This window comes from Electrona antarctica, assembly GCF_951216825.1.
Source record: "Electrona antarctica genome assembly, chromosome: 9".
NCBI classification, from domain to species: domain Eukaryota; kingdom Metazoa; phylum Chordata; class Actinopteri; order Myctophiformes; family Myctophidae; genus Electrona; species Electrona antarctica.
In genome coordinates this window covers 56,627,800-56,640,496 of record NC_136790.1, presented here as the reverse complement: position 1 = coordinate 56,640,496, position 12,697 = coordinate 56,627,800, and the positions used below count along the sequence as shown (strand labels likewise).

The following is a 12,697-nucleotide window of genomic DNA, read 5'->3' as shown; positions in this document are numbered from 1 at the left end:
CCTCACAGTAAGGTACACTTTATCACATCCTACACCTCACAGCAAGGTACACTTTATCACATCCTTCACCTCACAGCAAGGTACGCTTTATCACATCCTTCACCTCACAGCAAGGTACACTTTATCACATCCTTCACCTCACAGCAAGGTACACTTTATCACATCCTACACCTCACAGCAAGGTACACTTTATCACATCCTTCACCTCACAGCAAGGTACGCTTTATCACATCCTACACCTCACAGCAAGGTATGCTTTATCACATCCTTCACCTCACAGCAAGGTACGCTTTATCACATCCTTCACCTCACAGCAAGGTACACTTTATCACATCCTACACCTCACAGCAAGGTACACTTTATCACAATGATACACCTCACAGCAAGGTACACTTTATCACAATGATACACCTCACAGCAAGGTACACTTTATCACATCCTTCACCTCACAGCAAGGTACACTTTATCACATCCTACACCTCACAGCAAGGTACACTTTATCACATCCTTCACCTCACAGCAAGGTACACTTTATCACATCCTACACCTCACAGCAAGGTACACTTTATCACATCCTTCACCTCACAGCAAGGTACACTTTATCACATCCTACACCTCACAGCAAGGTACACTTTATCACAATGATACACCTCACAGCAAGGTACACTTTATCACATCCTTCACCTCACAGCAAGGTACACTTTATCACATCCTTCACCTCACAGCAAGGTACACTTTATCACATCCTACACCTCACAGCAAGGTACACTTTATCACAATGATACACCTCACAGCAAGGTACACTTTATCACAATGATACACCTCACAGCAAGGTACACTTTATCACAATGATACACCTCACAGCAAGGTACACTTTATCACAATGATACACCTCACAGCAAGGTACACTTTATCACAATGATACACCTCACAGCAAGGTACACTTTATCACAATGATACACCTCACAGCAAGGTACACTTTATCACAATGATACACCTCACAGCAAGGTACACTTTATCACAATGATACACCTCACAGCAAGGTACACTTTATCACATCCTTCACCTCACAGCAAGGTACACTTTATCACATCCTTCACCTCACAGCAAGGTATGCTTTATCACATCCTTCACCTCACAGCAAGGTACGCTTTATCACATCCTTCACCTCACAGCAAGGTACACTTTATCACATCCTTCACCTCACAGTAAGGTACACTTTATCACAATGATACACCTCACAGCAAGGTACACTTTATCACATCCTTCACCTCACAGCAAGGTACACTTTATCACATCCTTCACCTCACAGCAAGGTACACTTTATCACATCCTTCACCTCACAGCAAGGTACACTTTATCACATCCTTCACCTCACAGCAAGGTACACTTTATCACATCCTTCACCTCACAGTAAGGTACACTTTATCACATCCTTCACCTCACAGCAAGGTACACTTTATCACATCCTTCACCTCACAGCAAGGTACACTTTATCACATCCTTCACCTCACAGCAAGGTACACTTTATCACATCCTTCACCTCACAGCAAGGTACACTTTATCACATCCTACACCTCACAGCAAGGTACACTTTATCACATCCTTCACCTCACAGCAAGGTACACTTTATCACATCCTTCACCTCACAGCAAGGTACACTTTATCACATCCTTCACCTCACAGCAAGGTACACTTTATCACATCCTTCACCTCACAGCAAGGTACACTTTATCACATCCTTCACCTCACAGCAAGGTACACTTTATCACATCCTTCACCTCACACACTTTATCACATCCTTCACCTCACAGTAAGGTACACTTTATCACATCCTTCACCTCACAGCAAGGTACACTTTATCACATCCTTCACCTCACAGCAAGGTACACTTTATCACATCCTTCACCTCACAGCAAGGTACACTTTATCACATCCTTCACCTCACAGCAAGGTACACTTTATCACATCCTACACCTCACAGCAAGGTACACTTTATCACATCCTACACCTCACAGCAAGGTACACTTTATCACATCCTACACCTCACAGCAAGGTACACTTTATCACATCCTTCACCTCACAGCAAGGTACACTTTATCACATCCTACACCTCACAGCAAGGTACGCTTTATCACATCCTTCACCTCACAGCAAGGTACACTTTATCACATCCTTCACCTCACAGCAAGGTACACTTTATCACTTCACTTTGCCTATATCGGTGGTGCTCAATATTTCATGTCAAGGACTCCAAACATGATCTGTATTGACCCCATCTGAAAATATGTTGTTTCAGGGACCCCCACCCCCCAGAAGCAAAGATTTGAGTTAAAATGTTCACTCTGAAAGAATATTATATTCAAAGATTTGTGCTACATTTTCACGATTTTCACGATTTTTTCAAAAAGTGCCGCACTACGAGCTTGTAGGTCTGCTATTTTTAAAGTATAACATAATGCTTAAAACACCAAAAGGAGTTCCCGCCCAGAATGGGTTAATGCTCCACCTCAAGGTATTAACATGTACTACAGCCTCATATCCATCCATAGGGGAGCATTGTATTGGATTCTCACATTTCAGACACACTTAGTCTAAACCAGGTTCTAAACTAGTCTAAACCAGGTTCTAAACTAGTCTAAACCAGGTTCTAAACTAGTCTAAACCAGGTTCTAAACTAGTCTAAACCAGGTTCTAAACTAGTCTAAAACAGGTTCTAAACTAGTCTAAACCAGGTTCTAAACTAGTCTAAACCAGGTTCTAAACTAGTCTAAACCAGGTTCTAAACTAGTCTAAAACAGGTTCTAAACTAGTCTAAACCAGGTTCTAAACTAGTCTAAACCAGGTTCTAAACTAGTCTAAACCAGGTTCTAAACTAGTCTAAACCAGGTTCTAAACTAGTCTAAAACAGGTTCTAAACTAGTCTAAACCAGGTTCTAAACTAGTCTAAACCAGGTTCTAAACTAGTCTAAACCAGGTTCTAAACTAGTCTAAACCAGGTTCCAGGTGGTCCCCAGCTAAATGATGGAGAGCTGATAACGAAATGGACCGTTATAGAGCGTCACAGTCCCGCCTCCTACCATGGACCAGGAAATGAATCCCAATGCATTTTTCCCATAGACATTTCAACAAGTATTTATTTAAAGACGGTTACACCGCGGACAAAGCCAACTCGAGTCGTGACAACTCATGACAACACAAACAATATTTTGGACCAAACAAATAATTACAAAGAAGAAAAACAACAAAGAAAGTGTTGTAACCTGCCGTTTTTTTCTTCTTTCTAATAATTTTTGTTGTCATGATTTGTCACGACTCGAGTTGGCTTTGTCCGCGGCGTAACCGTCTTTAAATAAATACTTTCTGAAATGTCTATGAGGAAAATGAACGGAGAATAATTTCCTGGTCCCTGGTAGGAGGCGGGACTGCGACGCTCTATACAGTAGATCTTTAACTACGATTCCATTTGGTTTCATTTTACATTAAAAAATGATCATATGGCCGTGGCTCAGATGCCCAATAAACAAAGGTTGAAGCCACTCTGCTCTACACACTGTGTTACAGAGGCTGTGGTTTTTCTCTCTGATGACATTAAATCAGGGGTGGGCAACTGGCGGCCCGGGGGCCACATGCGGCCCCCACCTTCACTTAATGCGGCCCTCAGGTTAATGTCAGAATATACTGATATAATATTGGTTTCAGCTGTTTACAATTCCACAACATGCAAACACGACCCGCTTTAATTACTTCAGTCTAAATTAGTAGCTCATTGATCAACACAAGTATAATTAAAGGCATTTGAAATGACATAAAAATGTTAATTTTTAGGATTCCAATTCAAAAATAGCAAAAAAAAAAATCAAGATTTAAATTTGAAAATAGCAAAAATAGCCGATCTACAAGCTCAAAACGCGACGCGTTTTGAGCTTGTAGATCGGCTATTTTTGCTACGACAGTAATATATGGCCCTAGGGAGTGAGTGTGGAAATATAGTGGCCCTTGCCATCGTCAAAGTTGCCCAACCCTGCATTAAATGGTTCTCTCTAGGAAGAGAATGATATTAAAGTCAAACAGCTCCTTAGAGAGTCTACTCTGCACTTGGCAGCGCTAATAAAAAACGTACAGATCCCATTGTTCCTATAGTTATATGTAACGCTGGGGTGTCATTATTGTCAAGGTGAAAGGGGCTGATATAATATACATCTTTATTAATCCATTCTGGGCGGGAACCCCTTTTGGTGTTTTAAGCATCATGTTATACTTATATACTTACTTAGCAGATCTACAAGCTCATAGCGTGAGCTTGTTGTTCTGCTATTTTTGGAAAATCGTGAAAATGTGGCGCACATCTTTGAATATATATTCTTTCACAGCGAACGTTTTTAACTCAAATCTTTGCTTCTGGGGCGGGGTCCCTGAAACTACACATTTTCAGATGGGTGTCGGCGGCCAAATACATATAATTCTGGGGGTCCTTGACATGAAAAGGTCGAGCACCACTGATACAGAAACATGAGGTTTTTCAGAAAACTGTCAGGATTTAGAAGACATTTATAGAATCATCCTCAGGTCTAAATGGGTTATTAATGTTCTGATAAACCTCCCGTCCCGTCCAGCCTACAAGCCGTGTGAGCCTGCTCTGGTGGAGGAGCGGGTGGAGCTGCTGGGCCGGGCCTACGAGGAGCTGGGCAGTCTGGCCGGAACCAGGAGGGTCCGTTTGGAGGACTCAAGACGCCTCTGGCAGTTCCTCTGGGAGCTGGGAGAGGAGGGGGCCTGGATACGAGAACAGGTTAGTGTCTATAGGGAGCTGGGAGAGGAGGGGGCCTGGATACGAGAGCAGGTTAGTGTCTATAGGGAGCTGGGAGAGGAGGGGGCCTGGATACGAGAGCAGGTTAGTGTCTATAGGGAGCTGGGAGAGGAGGGGGCTTGGATACGAGAACAGGTTAGTGTCTATAGGGAGCTGGGAGAGGAGGGGGCTTGGATACGAGAACAGGTTAGTGTCTATAGAGGAGGGGAGAGGAGGGGGCCTGGATACGAGAGCAGGTTAGTGTCTATAGGGAGAGGAGAGGAGAGGAGAGGAGAGGAGAGGAGAGGAGAGGAGAGGAGAGGAGAGGAGAGGAGAGGAGAGGAGAGGAGAGGAGTTAGTTAGATCCAGAGCCATAGAGAGTAAGACAGAGTTACGACAACTCAGTTGACTTCACAGTCCAATGGCGGCTCTTCTTCATATTCAGAACACATGCACAAGTGCATAAAGACCCGCACACCGTCTGCACTTGCAATATGAACACTTTATTGGCCTAAATAAAGAGCCCTGCCTACGCACCCACCTCATACAGGTGAATACATTGAACCCTGCCTACGCACGCACCTCATACAGGTGAATACATTGAACCCTGCCTACGCACCCACCTCATACAGGTGAATACATTGAGCCCTGCCTACGCACCCACCTCATACAGGTGAATACATTGAACCCTGCCTACGCACCCACCTCATACAGGTGAATACATTGAACCCTGCCTACGCACCCACCTCAGAGCATACAGGTGTGCCTAAGACTCTGTTGCCTTGGCTCTTCTACATAGACTATAGAGCGTCGCAGTCCCGCCCCCTTTCATGGCGACGCCAGGCCCAGGAAATGAATCCCAATGCATTTTCCTCATAGACATTTCAAAAAGTATTTATTTAAAGACCTTATAAGCGTCGTACAAAGCCAACTCGAGTCGTGACAAATCATGACAACAAACCTTTTTTCTACTTTCTAATTCTTTGTTTGGCCCAAAACATTGTGTTTATTGTCATGATTTGTCACGACAAGAGTTGGCTTTGTCCGCGGCGTAAACGTCTTTAAATAAATACTTTCTGAAAAGTCTATGAGGAAAATGAACAGGTCTCAGGTTTCCGGGTCTCTCGAGGGGGCGGGACTGCGACGCTCTATTGGCGAAGAGCATAGCGAACAGTGACAAAGTCCTGGACCGGAAGTTGGCAGAAATGCACTGGACTCAGGCAACATGCAGCCCAGCTTTAATGATCGCCCACCTTTATTTTAGATAGTTTTTTTTAGTAATAGTACAACATAATTATTACAGAGACTTCAGTTGTCACTGTACAATACTTTACAACAGTCGTCATGTTGCACACATGCCTAAAAATAGCTTTTATTTACTTGTTGAAAACTATTTCCAACTCCAGCTTGTCCCTCTCCATCCAGGCTGCATGAACAGCGCTCGAGCGCTCAGTTTTCAGACCCCTCAATGTCCTAACTCTGTCTTACTCTATGGCTCTGGTTCTGTCTAAGAGAGGAGCAGATCCTGGCGTCTGATTGGTTGTGCGTGTGGTTTTAGGAGCAGATCCTGGTGTCTGATTGGTCGTGCTTGGTGCTTCAGGAGCAGATCCTGGCGTCTGATTGGTCGTGCTTGTGCTTCAGGAGCAGATCATGGCGTCTGATTGGCTGTGCTTGTGGTTTTAGGAGCAGATCCTGGCGTCTGGAGACTGCGGCCGTGACCTGACGTCGGCGCTGCACCTCCTCAGTAAACACGAGGCGTTCCGGGACGAGATGGCGGCGCGCTACGGCCCTCTGGGAAACAGCATCGCCACGGGGGAGAGCCTGGTGGACGAGGGGCACTTCGGGGCGCCAGAGGTCACCGAGAGGATCCGGGACATCCAGGAGCAGTGGACGCACCTGGAGGAGGTGAGTGGTACTGCAGCGGGTTCATGTTGTAGAACTATGTCTACAACATAAACCTAACTTTAAAAAAAAAACTTAAAAAGAAAAAATCTTTAAAAAATCACACACACACAAAGTCACACACACACACACACACACACACACACACAAACAACTTAACTTAATTTTTAAAAAAAAGTAACTTAAAAAAAACTTAACATAAAAAAAACGTAACTTAAAAAAAGATCTTAAAAAAAATCTTTAAAAAAAAAACGAAAAAGAAAAAAAAAACCTTAAAGTACGTAATTTATTCTAATTGTTGTTATTGCAATTTACGAGCTGCGTTTGCTTCCCTTACTTGTGTATGTTATACTGTCTTCACTGTCTGGTCGTCTCATGTATGTTAGACTGTCTTCAGTGTCTGGTCGTCTCATGTATGTTAGACTGTCTTCACTGTCTGGTCGTCTCATGTATGTTAGACTGTCTTCAGTGTCTGGTCGTCTCATGTATGTTAGACTGTCTTCACTGTCTGGTCGTCTCATGTATGTTAGACTGTCTTCACTGTCTGGTCGTCTCATGTATGTTATACTGTCCTCACTGTCTGGTCGTCTCATGTATGTTAGACTGTCCTCACTGTGTGGTCGTCTCATGTATGTTAGACTGTCCTCACTGTGTGGTCGTCTCATGTATGTTAGACTGTCCTCACTGTCTGGTCGTCTCATGTATGTTAGACTGTCCTCACTGTGTGGTCGTCTCATGTATGTTAGACTGTCCTCACTGTCTGGTCGTCTCATGTATGTTAGACTGTCCTCACTGTCTGGTCGTCTCATGTATGTTAGACTGTCCTCACTGTCTGGTCGTCTCATGTATGTTAGACTGTCCTCACTGTCTGGTCGTCTCATGTATGTTAGACTGTCCTCATTGTCTGCTCGTCTCATGTATGTTAGACTGTCTTCACTGTCTGCTCGTCTCATGTATGTTAGACTGTCTTCACTGTGTGGTCGTCTCATGTATGTTAGTCTGTCCTCACTGTCTGGTCGTCTCATGTATGTTAGACTGTCTTCACTGTCTGGTCGTCTCATGTATGTTATACTGTCTTCACTGTCTGGTCGTCTCATGTATGTTATACTGTCCTCACTGTGTGGTCGTCTCACGTATGTTATACTGTATGACGTCTAGACTATCATTCTTAATCCATTCTGGGCGGGAACCCCCTTTGGTGTTTTAAAGATCATGTTGTACTTTAGCTATTGAAAAATAGCAGATCTACAAGCTCATAGAGCGGCCCCCACCCCACAGGTGGGGGCAGACACATAGAAGGCCCCCCCTGTCCCCCCAGGTGGGGGCAGAAACATAGAAGGCCCCGTCTGTCCCCCCAGGTGGGGGCAGAAACATAGAAGGCCCCGTCTGTCCACCCAGGTGGGGGCAGAAACATAGAAGGCCCCCCCTGTCCCCCCAGGTGGAGGCAGAAACATAAAAGGCCCCCCCTGTCCCCCCAGGTGGGGTCAGAAACATAGAAGGCCCCCCCTGTCCACCCAGGTGGGGGCAGAAACATAGAAGGCCCCGTCTGTCCCCCCAGGTGTCCCCCCAGGTGCGGTACTTGGCCTTGGCCTTGACCTTCAGGAGGTTGGCTTCACTGGACCTGAGGGGACGGGTTCCAGAAGATGGGAGATGCAGGGGAGAGTCAGGTTGTTGAGTGCTTTGTGAGCAGAATGCTGTAGTGATGTTTGTCTTCTCTCCCTCCCAGACGTCCCGGCAGAGAGAGCAGAGGCTGAAGGAGGCCGTGGCCCTGCTCCAGTTCCAGACGGATGCCAACGACATGGAGGCCTGGACCATGGAGACCCTGAGGCAGGTGTCCAGCCAGGAGCTGGGCCACGACGAGTTCTCCACGCAGACCCTGGCCCGCAAGCAGCGCGAGGTGGACGAGGAGATCCACAGCCACCACCCGCTCATCGACTCCCTGCACGAGCAGGCCATGGGGCTGCCCGAGGCCTTCGTCAACTACCCTGAGGTATGGTAACCTGCCCTGACGGTGGTTACAGGCCATGTGGGGCCCTATGCCGGAAGTACTCGTGATCAGAGCTTCCGTTGATCCAGACTGTATGACGGAAGCATTTATATTTCACTCATGATCAGAGCTTCCGTCGCTCCAGACTGTATGACGGAAGCATTTATATTTGACTCATGATCAGAGCTTCCGTTGCTCCAGTCTGTATGACGGAAGCATTTATATTTGACTCATGATCAGAGCTTCCGTTGCTCCAGACTGTATGACGGAAGCATTTATATTTGACTCATGATCAGAGCTTCCATTGCTCCAGACTGTATGACGGAAGCATTGATATTTTACTCGTGATCGGAGCTTCCGTCGCTCCAGACTGTATGACGGAAGCATTTATATTTGACTCATGATCAGAGCTTCCGTCGCTCCAGACTGTATGACGGAAGCATTTATATTTTACTCATGATCGGAGCTTCCGTCGCTCCAGACTGTATGACGGAAGCATTTACATTTTACTCATGATCAGAGCTTCCGTTGATCCAGACTGTATGACGGAAGCATTTACATTTCACTCGTGATCGGAGCTTCCGTTGTTCCAGACTGTATGACGGAAGCATTTATATTTGACTCATGATCAGAGCTTCCGTTGCTCCAGACTGTATGACGGAAGCATTTATATTTGACTCATGATCAGAGCTTCCGTTGCTCCAGACTGTATGACGGAAGCATTTATATTTGACTCATGATCAGAGCTGCCGTTGCTCCAGACTGTATGACGGAAGCATTTATATTTGACTCGTGATCAGAGCTTCCGTTGCTCCAGACTGTATGACGGAAGCATTTATATTTGACTCATGATCAGAGCTTCCGTTGCTCCAGACTGTATGACGGAAGCATTTATATTTGACTCATGATCAGAGCTTCCGTTGCTCCAGACCGTATGACGGAAGCATTTACATTTTACTCATGATCAGAGCTTCCGTCGCTCCAGACCGTATGACGGAAGCATTTATATTTGACTCATGATCAGAGCTTCCGTTGCTCCAGACTGTATGACGGAAGCATTTATATTTGACTCATGATCAGAGCTTCCGTTGCTCCAGACGGTATGACGGAAGCATTTATATTTGACTCATGATCAGAGCTTCCGTTGCTCCAGACTGTATGACGGAAGCATTTACATTTCACTCATAATCAGAGCTTCCGTTGCTCCAGACTGTATGACGGAAGCATTGATATTTTACTTGTGACCGGAGCTTCCGTTGCTCCAGACTGTATGACGGAAGCATTTATATTTGACTCATGATCAGAGCTTCCGTTGCTCCAGACTGTATGACGGAAGCATTTACATTTCACTCATAATCAGAGCTTCCGTTGCTCCAGACTGTATGACGGAAGCATTTGAACATCGCGAGAGGCAACATTCTGGCCTCGCGACACTACTCCTGTGTTACCTGTAGGCCCAGGGTCACCTGATCTAATCCCTGCCCCCTGTGTGTGTGTGTGTCCGTGTAGGTCCAGGGCCGTGTCCCCGCCATCGAGCAGCGCTACGCGGAGCTGGAGACCCTGTCCCTGGCGCGGCGCCAGGCCCTGGAGGGAGCCCTGGCTCTGTACCGCATGTTCAGCGAGGCCGGAGCCTGTCTGCTGTGGGTGGAGGAGAAGGAGCAGTGGCTGCACAGCATGGAGATCCCCACCAAGCTGGAGGACCTAGAGGTGGTGCAACAGAGGTACACATTTAACCCCCTAGAGGACCTAGAGGTGGTGCAGCAGAGGTACACATTTAACCCTGTCCCACCCAGCTGGAGGACCTAGAGGTGGTGCAACAGAGGTACACATTTAACCCTGTCCCACCCAGCTAGAGGACCTAGAGGTGGTGCAACAGAGGTACACATTTAACCCTGTCCCACCAAGCTAGAGGACCTAGAGGTGGTGCAGCAGAGGTACACATTTAACCCTGTCCCACCAAGCTGGAGGACCTAGAGGTGGTGCAACAGAGGTACACATTTAACCCTGTCCCACCCAGCTAGAGGACCTAGAGGTGGTGCAACAGAGGTACACATTTAACCCCCTAGAGGACCTAGAGGTGGTGCAACAGAGGTACACATTTAACCCTGTCCCACCAAGCTAGAGGACCTAGAGGTGGTGCAACAGAGGTACACATTTAACCCTGTCCCACCCAGCTAGAGGACCTAGAGGTGGTGCAACAGAGGTACACATTTAACCCCCTAGAGGACCTAGAGGTGGTGCAACAGAGGTACACATTTAACCCTGTCCCACCAAGCTAGAGGACCTAGAGGTGGTGCAACAGAGGTACACATTTAACCCTGTCCCACCCAGCTAGAGGACCTAGAGGTGGTGCAACAGAGGTACACATTTAACCCTGTCCCACCAAGCTAGAGGACCTAGAGGTGGTGCAACAGAGGTACCCATTTAACCCCCTAGAGGACCTTAGAGGTGGTGCAACAGAGGTACACATTTAACCCTGCCCCACCAAGCTAGAGGACCTAGAGGTGGTGCAACAGAGGTACACATTTAACCCTGTCCCACCAAGCTAGAGGACCTAGAGGTGGTGCAACAGAGGTACACATTTAACCCTGCCCCACCCAGCTAGAGGACCTAGAGGTGGTGCAGCAGAGGTACACATTTAACCCTGCCCCACCAAGCTAGAGGACCTAGAGGTGGTGCAACAGAGGTACACATTTAACCCCCTAGAGGACCTTAGAGGTGGTGCAGCAGAGGTACACATTTAACCCTGTCCCACCAAGCTAGAGGACCTAGAGGTGGTGCAGCAGAGGTACACATTTAACCCTGTCCCACCAAGCTAGAGGACCTAGAGGTGGTGCAGCAGAGGTACACATTTAACCCCCTAGAGGACCTTAGAGGTGGTGCAGCAGAGGTACACATTTAACCCCCTAGAGGACCTAGAGGTGGTGCAGCAGAGGTACACATTTAACCCTGTCCCACCCAGCTGGAGGACCTAGAGGTGGTGCAGCAGAGGTACACATTTAACCCCCTAGAGGACCTTAGAGGTGGTGCAGCAGAGGTACACATTTAACCCTGTCCCACCAAGCTAGAGGACCTAGAGGTGGTGCAGCAGAGGTACACATTTAACCCCCTAGAGGACCTAGAGGTGGTGCAGCAGAGGTACACATTTAACCCTGTCCCACCAAGCTAGAGGACCTAGAGGTGGTGCAGCAGAGGTACACATTTAACCCTGTCCCACCCAGCTAGAGGACCTAGAGGTGGTGCAACAGAGGTACACATTTAACCCTGTCCCACCAAGCTAGAGGACCTAGAGGTGGTGCAGCAGAGGTACACATTTAACCCCCTAGAGGACCTAGAGGTGGTGCAGCAGAGGTACACATTTAACCCTGTCCCACCAAGCTAGAGGACCTAGAGGTGGTGCAACAGAGGTACACATTTAACCCTGTCCCACCAAGCTGGAGGACCTAGAGGTGGTAACAACACTACCCCCCAGGCACGTGCAGAGAGTGTAAAGCGTTATTCATAGTCTGGATTTTCCGGTGGTGAGGTGACCAGCGAACTACAACATGACGTCACAAGCCGTGGTGAAGAGCAAACCACCGCCACCGCTCCAGCCCTTCTCTCTGTTTTTACTCACCACCGCTCAACGTTATTTCAGCTCCGTGGTCACCTCACCACCGAAAATACAGACTATGAATGAGCCTTTAGAGAGGCAGGGGCTGAAATCTTGTAAGAGGGCTTTTGAACCAAAATAGCTGATCTACAATCTCTCAACACGTCGCAGCGCGACGCGTTGAGAGCTTGTAGATCAGCTATTTTCGGGGCGCAACCCGGCACTCTTTTTCTACTGGAGTTGCGGACATTGCGGGCGTACGACATGGATTTAGAAACAAATTTGTTCCGGTCATGAATTCTCTGTCTCTATTGTGCCCGGTTCTTAGACCTTAGTTTTGTTTTGAATGTTGTTTGTTGTGTGTATTTTTTTTTTTACTATTATCTGGCTGCAAACCAATTCCCCGCCAGGGACAATAAAGCTAACCTTG

General features: G+C 47.0%; 1 protein-coding gene across 1 annotated transcript in view; it reads left to right on the top strand.

Moving 5' to 3' along the window:
• Positions 1-12,697, top strand: part of sptbn2 (spectrin, beta, non-erythrocytic 2) — a gene marked incomplete at its 5' end in the record, with an annotated part of 172,449 nt that overhangs the window by 112,953 nt on the left and 46,799 nt on the right. The window contains 4 exons of the mRNA XM_079510831.1: positions 4,617-4,789; positions 6,470-6,691; positions 8,415-8,678; positions 10,185-10,396. Of these exons, the coding sequence (XP_079366957.1) occupies positions 4,617-4,789; positions 6,470-6,691; positions 8,415-8,678; positions 10,185-10,396 (871 nt within the window). The remainder of the gene's footprint in view (positions 1-4,616; positions 4,790-6,469; positions 6,692-8,414; positions 8,679-10,184; positions 10,397-12,697) is intronic.